Raw genomic sequence first — 8,667 nt, 5'->3', positions numbered from 1 at the left:
CTGTGTGGTGCGCGCCGCTTTTCGGCTGCCCCGTCCACCCTCCCACGTCCTATTGGCCGCTGCGCACGAAGCTCTTCCGCCATTGGAGGCACGGCAAAGCGCCGGCGCTCCTGGTAGGGCGGGCGGCCTCGCCTTGCCCGGGCGCTCTCCACAGGCCCCGCCTCCCCGGACGGGAGCTTGCGCCGTGCCAAGTTCCTTAGGCAAGGCGGGCGGAGGAGGGGCGGGCGCCGGCAGCCGCTCGTAGGAGCGGCCCTTGCTCGCCCGACGCGCGGCCGGGGGTGCCTGCCTGAAGGAATCGTGGCCAGGAGGTGGGCGAGAGGGAACCAGGATGCACTGCGCATGCGGCCACCCTCACGTGACGCGGCTCCGATCCCGAAGCGCATGGGCGGGGCGTCCGATGGGGCGTGCCCCGAAAGTCCTTTGCTGCCAATCGCGAGCCCTCCGCTTTGTTTGACGTCACAGTGCACGGTCTGTGACGTCACCCCGAAGCCCATGCAGCCCGTTCAGAAAATTAAACCCCTGAGCCCAGCGTGGAACCCGCAGGGGTCCCGGGCTTCGGCCCTAGCGAGGAGAGCTGAGAGCGGCAGTAAAAGCCACGTGGCGGGCGCCAGGTTGCAGAAGGCTGCCGGAACATAGGGGAAGCAGCCTCCATGTCCGGCCATGCTGTCGTTTTGCCGTCTGCTCCCCGAGGCACGCGGAGAATGCGCGGCAGAGCGCAAGGCGCGGCTTTCCCGAGGCTCCCCGGAAGGGGCCCACCCGGTCGGAAGGGCATCTTGCCCCCAGCTCGCCTGCCAGTGACTTGCAGGCAGGCGGCCGTGGGGCAGGAGCGTGGGGATCGCCCGCAAGCGGCTCGGCCCCCGCAGAGAGGCGGGCGCCCCCGTGCAGTCAGAACGGGTAGCTACCCGGACAAGCCCAGAGCGTGGAGGTCCCGCGTGGAAAAGTCGCTTCCTTCTCCTGATCCCGTTACCCTCTTTTCGAGTGTGACCAAGGTGCCCTGAAGCTTCTTTTGTGCTCATTAGGGATCCCTCAAACGCCAGAAGTGATTCTAAACCACCGACATTGAGCGATCAGCACCGTCGCTCCCGTGCTTAGCTGCCTGTCACGACCACGGTCTTCCCAGCACAGAAACCCGGTGCTGGGCTCTCGAGCAGGTGTGCACGCTTTGCTTTTACAGGGGTTCTGCCCAAGTCATGTGGCTCCGTTCCCTGGGGATCGTGCTCAGCCTGGCCCTTCATGCCTCCTCTCTGGATAACGGGCTGCTGAAGACGCCGCCGATGGGCTGGGTGCCCTGGGAGCGCTTTAGATGCAACACAGACTGCAAGGCAGATCCGGAGAATTGCATCAGGTGGGGAAAATACAGGCGAGCTGTTCCGGACCAGCGACTGAGGTGCTGTGAGGAAAGTGCCAGGACGGGAGTTCCAATGAGTGACATAAGAGGGGAAATCATTGGGGGGCGATTGTTGGTTAAATTCTGGAGAATGTGAGTTCTGTACTTTGAGGTTGCTGGTGCTTATTTACTTTAAAAAATAGTTTAACCTGTTTTATCATGCAAGCTGCCCTGAATCTTTTTGTTCTAGGGCACCATACAAATAAAAAGTCCATAAACATTTTCAGCCCAGGGCTGTTCCTGTAAATCAGAACTAGCCAAAGACCCCTAAAAGACACGTGTGACCCTCCATGGCTTGTGCTGCAGGCCAGATCTTGGAATATTTCAAGAAAATTAAACCAGTGCGGGAGGGCGAGCTTTATTTCCCTTCTCTTTCCTCGAGCGCACAATCCTGCGCAAAGCCCCGCAGCGCCCCACGTTCTCCAGAGCTCCATGGCGTGGCACAGTCCAGCCGTCTCCCGTGCAGGCGGGCCCGGTACCTTCACGTGCTTCAAGGAACTCTGGCGCACCAGTCAGGTCGCCTCAGGGCAGCCCAGGAGCCAGCCAATGTCTCAGTGGGCTGCCTTTCTCCCCGGGGCAACGAAACAGCTCACTGGAGATGAGGATTCTGCCGAGGCGCTCGCTTCTTGTCTCCGAGATCCAGATTGTGGCATTGATTTTGGCTGTTGCCATGTTCAGTGGCACTTTGCTCCTTCAAATGCTCAGAATGTCTTCTGAAACTCCCATTTATCAAAACGCTTTTCCTTGAAAAGTGACATTTTTAGACACTCGTGACAATAAAGTGCAGCCTTCCCAAACTTGCTCCCCTCAGATGGGCTGGGCCTCCCTCCTGCCGCACCTCGGCCTGCCTGGACGTTAGAGGCCACCTCTGCAGGAGCCTCTGCTTCCATCTCTGCCTGGCACGCTGGGCTTCCACTGGGCTCTTTTGGTCCTGTCCTGTCCCACGAAGCAGAGCAGTTCTGGCAGGAGTCGGGCAAAGGTTACTCCAAGGGGCAGCTTCTGCCGCAAGGAGCTGCAGTTTGGGATCTGAGGGCACCCGAGCGCCTGGGCCCCATCTCTGCCGTCCTCGGGCCTCACTTCCCTGGGCGATTGCTGAGCCAGCGGAGTAAGCACACCCGCTCTTCTCCACGAATAGTGAGCGCCTGATCAAGGTCATGGCAGACAGGCTGGCCAGCGACGGGTGGAAGGAACTTGGCTATGTGTATGTCAACCTGGATGATTGCTGGGCAGCGGAAAAACGGGACGTGCAAGGGAGGCTGCAGGCCCACGCAGAGCGGTTTCCCAGTGGCATTAAAGCCCTCGCTGATTACGTAAGTTCGGCGCAATGCGTGGCTCTGGAGACGCACCTTCTCTCGGAAAGCTTCCCATGTCAGGGGAAAGGGCATCGTGCAGCATCTATGGGCGAACGTGGCACTTCGTTCTGGGGAGTCAGTTCTCCCTCCCCCGCTCGTTTGCTCGCATGCTCAGAGTGAGCAGGCGTACCAAAAAGGTTTCCCTTCAGGGCTGCTTTTCCCATTGCTCAAATTAATTGGCTAAAATCCGGCTGAATCGGCAAGCTCCTGTGAAGCAGCTGCTGGGGCTGGCTGAGCGGCACGTGCCGGAGGCCCGGCTGGAGCAGGGGACCGCGGCAGGGCCCTCCCTCCTCCCCACGGCAGCCTGCTGCCCACGTGCCCCTCTCTGGCCCAGACGGGGGAAGGAGGGAGGGCAGGAGACGCCCTGCCGACTCCCCACTGCCCTGTGGGACAAGCGAGCAGGCGCAGGAATGGGCGACCATGGTCACGGGTAGGGGGGCATTTAGAGTGTCTTGCCTGTGAGCCCCCGTAGCCCAGGAGCCCGCGCTGGACTGGAGGCGGCCGTCTCTCTCCTCCCTGTGCCAGGTCCACTCCAAAGGTTTGAAGTTTGGCATTTACAGCAACCTGGGCAACGCCACCTGCGCAGGCTATCCCGGGACGACCCTGGACTCGATCGAGACGGACGCCAAGACCTTTGCCGAGTGGGGGGTCGACATGCTGAAGCTGGACGGCTGCTTCTCCAACTCCTCCGTCAAGGCGCTGGGTCCGTGTCCCCCAAGCGGTGGCCAGGGTTGCTGGGCGGGAGTCTTTGGGGGCCGCCGGCCCCCGGACCGGTCCATTGCACGCCCGCCAAGGCAGAGGCCCATTACGGAGCTCCGGGTTCTGGGCCTTGCTTGGATAGCCTGCGTGCAACCTTTATAGTATGTTGGGGCAAACAGAGGTTGCTGTGTGGGGAAAGAGGGACGCGGGCCCAGTGAAGCCAGCAGGTTGTGGGGCGCCCGAGTGAAGGGGCGGCAAATCCGAAGGGCCGAGAGTCCGCGACTGGCCCAGAGCCTCCCGGCGAGTCTTCCCTGCTCCAAGCGAGCGGCCCTGGGTCAGCATTCCAGCCACCACGGCACCCGGCTCCTCAGCGATCCCGATCATGGGCATCCAGCGATTTAAAGCCGGGGCAAGCAGCGCTCTCGCACACCTGCACAGCAAGCGCCGCTAGCCCTGCCTGCCTCCCCCGTCTAGGCTACCCCAAGATGAGTGCGGCACTGAACCGGACAGGGCGGGCGATCGCCTTCTCCTGCAGCTGGCCAGCCTACGAAGGGGGCCTCCCCCCAAAGGTAACTCCCAGGCCTCGCGTCCTTTCCCGGAACAGGCCGTGTCCTGGGGACGGCCTGGCTAAGAGCTGCTGCTTTTGGCAGGCAGCCTCTGAAGCAGCTCCTACCCTCGGAGGGGCTGTTGCAGGAAGGCCGTTGCGCTGCGGGGTACAGGCTGGGCAGCCGGTGCTTTGCCAGCTGGGGGAAACGGGTCTGGGGGAAGGAGCCGGACTTGCCCCCAGCCCAAAGCGGCCGAGGCGCCCGGCTGCGCCCATCAGCGGCCCTCGCTTCCCCCTCTCCCTTGTCAGGGTGGCAGTGGGGAGGGGGCCCGGCCTCGGTGCATCGGTCTCTGCCCTCCAAGGGCGCTGGCTGAGCAAGTATCACGCGGACGCCGAGGCGAGCGCAGCGCTGTGGCACAGGGCCCGCCTCTTCTCTTCCTCCAGGTGAATTACACCGTACTTGGCAAGACATGTAACCTGTGGCGGAATTACATCGATATCCAGGACTCCTGGGACACCCTCCTCCGCATCATCGAGTGGTACGGAGACCACCAGGAGGTGCTGCAGCCCGCGGCCGGCCCGGGCAGGTGGAACGATCCCGACATGGTAAAAGGGCCCCTCCCGCCATGCCGCTCCCTCCCAGTGTGGTTTGGGTTCCAAAGGAAAGGCTGCGGGTGCCAGGAAGGCCGTGGGCCGTTTTGAAGGACTGCTCCTGCAGGCCGCTCAATGGATCTTCGCTTGTGCTGCGTTGTTAAGGTCCACATGTTCAGCGGCCTCGTCTTCCTTCGGGGTTTCCCTGCAGCGGGGCCACCGTCTGCCGGTCACACCTCCCTTTGTGGGAACTACCTGGATGGCGCTTGTACAAACACTTCTAGCTCCTCTGGCGGAGGAGGAGGAGGAGGGAGGCGCTTTTCTGGGAAAAACAAGACAAGCGGCAGTCGCAGCCTGGCCTCCCTTTGGGTTTCCTTGGGTTCGTTGCCGAAGGACCTGCGCGATCGAGGTCCGATGCAGCACCCTCGACTTGGAGCTGACCCGCCAGGCCGGGGGTGGTCGTGAGCCGGAGTCAAAACGCTTGCCTGCGAAAAACGGCCTGTGGTCCTGCCCTCTATGTACCCTGGCTAACATGACTGGTGGCTGTACAAGCACCCAGAGAAGGATGGATAAAGAGGCTTCCTCGGTGTGGAAGTTTTTCCATGGAAAAATACACCGCTGGAAATGGTTCTGCCCCCTCTCCCTCCAGGGCCCGCTGTAGGGTCACGTGCGGGTGGTTTAGCCATGTAATACTTTCCCAATTCCATCCCTTTTAGGAGGCAGTTCAGAGCCTGCCGATTCCCCCGTCCTTCTGCAGGGCTCGGGGCAGTCGCGCTGAAGCGCGCTCCTGTATGGCCTCCGCCTTGCCATGCCTCTCCTCTTTTCAGCTGATCATCGGTGACTTCGGCCTGAGTCGGGAGCAGGCGAAAGTCCAGGTGGCCCTGTGGGCTGTCCTGGCGGCCCCCTTCTTCCTCTCATGCAACTTGCGGACCATCTCCAGAGAGGCCAAGGACATCCTGCAGAACCCACTGCTGATCTACATCAACCAGGATTCTCTGGGGATTCCAGGCAAGCGCATTGCCAAGGTGTGTTTGCGGTCCGTGGAAAGGAGGGCTCGAACGGAGGCGGAAAAGTGGGGGCTGGCATGGGTCATTCTGCAGGCGGGCTGCACATGAGCACACGACACGCCTGGGTTATTCGAAGCCTCGTTATCCCGGCCGCAACGGGAACTGTCTCCCGGAACAGCTTACAAGCAGTCAACTAAACCAGGCAGCCCTCTTTGCAGACTTGGTCCGAACAGACACGGCACACAACGAAGACTGGATGGGGTCGGAAGAGGAAAACAAAGCCGCCTTTGCGGGGCTGGCAGCCTGGTCTTCCCGCCCCCTCCTCCCCCTCTGCACAACCTGGGCGCTGGCTGGCTGTGCCTGCATGGGAGGGGGGTCTTCGTAGGGGGCTCCTGCAGCAAGCCCAGTGGCATGCCCCTTCCGTCGGTTTGCCTCAGTCTGGCTGGCATCCAGCCTCTGCAGCCACGGGGGAAATACCCTGCTGCAGCCCCACTGGGCTTTGAGCCACCTTGGCCCAGCCGCCCTGGCTCAGCCCCGCCCCCCCGGGAGTTGGGCAGCATTCCCCCCACACACACACACACATTCATGCCTGCAGCTGGGCAGGGCAGTTTACTCATTCGCTCACCTGCCCGGTCAGCTCCACCCACCACCCCCGGATCCCGGGCGGGCTGCTGCCTGGCCCTTCCTGGCCCGCCCACCTGCCTGCCTGCCTACTTCCTCTTGGGCTCCAGCCAGGGGGCCGCTCAGCTTGACACGCACAGCTGCGCACCGGGCAGGCTGGCCTGTGGCTTCTCCCGAGGGCGAGGCCAATGGCGGAGGCCAAAGGGCAGGGCAGGGGGTCGGGGGCCAGCTTCACACCTGGCAGCTGCCCCCCTGGTGCCACACGCCGGGCCACGTGGACGCAGTGAGGACAGCAGCCACCACTCGGGGCAAACGACGAAGCCACACCAGAGCAGAGCAGAGCAGAGCTCCCTGGGGGTCAAGCACCAGCCTTTGCCGAGGAGCCCGGCTGCTGGCCCTCTTGCAGCTGGGGTGGTGCCCAAGGCAGGGTCGGCTCTCCTCTGGGGGGAAGGGGGGGGAAGGGAAGGGAAGGGCCTGGCCCACTGCAGAGCATCCCTGGTGTGGGGCAGGTCAGCAGCCGGACCATGACCATGCGGCGCTCAGTGGAGATTAACCAGGCGAGGCTGCCTGACCGTTTCCGCATCTTTCCGCTGCTGCTTGGCCCCTCAGGCAGTGGACAGGGCGGTCGCTGCCCCCCAGCTGACGGTCAGGAAGGCATCAGGAGCAAAAGGGTGGGGAGCGGCACTGCCTGGCTCACAGCCCCACAGTTGCCACAGACGGACGCACGTGGGAGAGAAGAATGGGCGAGGGTGGGGCAAGGCGGCAGAGGAAGCGAGGGATTAAGTGCGCCACCCCACACCGGTTTGGGCAGAAGAGGCGCTGTGCGGCTCCCAGCATGCCCCAGCGCAGGGCACAGCGCACAGAGCATGCTGGGAGCGGGGGCTCTTCCGTCCTCGCACGCACACATGGCGTGCGTGTGATGTGCCGGGAAGAGCCCGAGAGGCGTTGGTGGGCACAGGCCCCCTCCCTGTCCCGCGAGGAAGGGGCCCGGTGCGTGTGGCCGGAGGGCGGGCTTCCCTGGAAGCGGGTGCCGCTGGGCGAAGAGGCACGGCCCTGCCGAGCTTCCCGGCACCGCTGACCCGGCTCCGCACGCCGCCGACAGGTCCGCTCCTTCGAGGTGTGGAAGAGGCCCCTCGTCCACGGGCAGCTCGCCGTGGCCATCATGAACAACGGCACGGACGGGGCGCCCAAGCCCTTCGCGACGACCCTGCGCCGGCTGGGCGTCTCGGGCTGCAGCAGAGGCTACCGGGTCTACGACGTGCTGGGCAAGCTGTCCATGGGGACGTACCGGCTCCACGAGGCCCTCAAGACCACCGTGGCCCCCACAGGCGTGGCCCTGCTCTTCCTCTGGCCTGTCTGCTGAGCCGCCGGCTCGGCCCGGACGGCGCACGGAAAACTCTGGCGACGCGGCTCGGGGCCGGGCTGGCTTCGGAATGGCCACGCTCATGGCCCGCAGACTGTTCCCGGCCGTTCTCGGAAGGGGCCATTTGACTGCCTGTGTCGGAGCACCTGGAATGTATGGCAGAGCGAGGCCCGCTGGGCGCTGTGGGGACAGCATGGATGGGCACAGCCGCCTGCCCGCCGGCTCCAGGGCCGGGCCGGCCGGGCAGAAAAGCTCCAGTAAAGGGAAGCGCTGCCTAGCGAGTGGCCGCCTGTGCGTGACCCTACAGGAAAGGCCTTTTCCTCTTGCAAAGGAGGACCCCCGCCGCTCCCCCTTGGAACAGCCCTGCGAGGTGGGGGAAGCTGAGGGCGGGCTGGCCCATCGCTTCGGGGCGGGGGGGCTTCCCTCGAGGGCGCCGCCGCGCCGGCCGCGTTCACACGCGTTGCGGGGCTGCCAAACGCGCGTCTGCTCGCGGCCTGCCCGCGCTCCCCGCCCCCCCCCCCCGCCCCCTCACCCCCGCTCCTCGCGACTGTTTCGGGCCAGGAGGGCCTGCGCGGCGCGGCTGGAGCGCCCTCCCCGCCGCCCCGCCGCCCGGCCTCCTGAAGGGGCTCCCCGGGGCATGCCAGGCCGCAGCGGGCGGGCCGCAGGGTCGGGGCCCGCGCAGCCTCGGGGCCCCGGGGGCCTCCACCTGGCGGCCGGGAGCCTCCGCGAGGGCGCCCCGCCTCCCCGGCCGGCCACCCCCGTCGGGCGCACGCGGGAGACGCGGCGTGGGCGGGCGAGAGGACGTAGCCGAAGGGCGAGGCGGAGGCTCCCGGCGAGGCGGAATCTCCCGGCGAGTCGCACGGACGCGGCGCCTCGACGGACGCATGGACGCCGCGCGCCCGCCGCCGCCGATGGGCTCGACGGGGCGGCGCCCCGCGCTGCTGCTGCCGCTGCTGCTGCTGCTGCTGCTGCCGCCGCGGACAGGTGACTGCGGGCGGCCCTCGCCCGCGTGGCCCTCGGGGCGCAGCCGGCGGCGCGGCCGGGCCAGCCGAGACTCGGGGCGGGACCCGACGGGAAGGGGCCCGGGGCGCCGGCTGCTCCTC

The 8,667-nt window shown here is 65.3% G+C and overlaps 3 protein-coding genes across 3 annotated transcripts in view; 2 read left to right on the top strand and 1 right to left on the bottom strand.

Moving 5' to 3' along the window:
• Positions 1-8,667, bottom strand: part of ZC3H7A (zinc finger CCCH-type containing 7A) — a 44,167-nt gene that overhangs the window by 23,644 nt on the left and 11,856 nt on the right. Inside the window, exon 2 of the mRNA XM_044433270.1 lies at positions 7,543-7,553. The gene's annotated coding sequence lies outside the window, so the exon portion shown is untranslated. The remainder of the gene's footprint in view (positions 1-7,542; positions 7,554-8,667) is intronic.
• On the top strand, positions 1,185-7,564 carry LOC123024956 (alpha-N-acetylgalactosaminidase-like). Its single transcript, XM_044433273.1, has 7 exons — positions 1,185-1,345; positions 2,523-2,697; positions 3,265-3,442; positions 3,913-4,007; positions 4,427-4,588; positions 5,401-5,598; positions 7,304-7,564. Exons 1-7 carry the CDS (start codon positions 1,191-1,193, stop codon positions 7,562-7,564), a joined length of 1,224 nt encoding a protein of 407 aa, XP_044289208.1. The 5' UTR covers positions 1,185-1,190.
• The window catches only part of PLA2G10 (phospholipase A2 group X), a 4,490-nt gene continuing 4,271 nt past the window's right edge, over positions 8,449-8,667 (top strand). The window contains exon 1 of the mRNA XM_044433643.1: positions 8,449-8,548. Coding sequence (XP_044289578.1) covers positions 8,449-8,548 — 100 coding nt within the window. The remainder of the gene's footprint in view (positions 8,549-8,667) is intronic.

This window comes from Varanus komodoensis, unplaced genomic scaffold (genome assembly GCF_004798865.1).
Source record: "Varanus komodoensis strain SLA01 unplaced genomic scaffold, ASM479886v1 scaffold26, whole genome shotgun sequence".
In the NCBI taxonomy this organism is placed as follows: Eukaryota; Metazoa; Chordata; class Lepidosauria; order Squamata; family Varanidae; genus Varanus; species Varanus komodoensis.
The sequence above is the reverse complement of the archived record's forward strand: the minus strand, read 5'-3'. Positions and strand labels throughout refer to the sequence as shown.

Coding starts and splice junctions, on each gene's coding strand:
- LOC123024956 (XM_044433273.1), top strand. CDS start 1,191: ATGTGGCTCCGTTCCCTGGGGATCGTGCTCAGCCTGGCCCTTCATGCC. Junction 2,698..3,264: donor TTAAAGCCCTCGCTGATTAC/GTAAGTTCGGCG, acceptor TCCCTGTGCCAG/GTCCACTCCAAAGGTTTGAA. Junction 4,008..4,426: donor AAGGGGGCCTCCCCCCAAAG/GTAACTCCCAGG, acceptor CTCTTCCTCCAG/GTGAATTACACCGTACTTGG.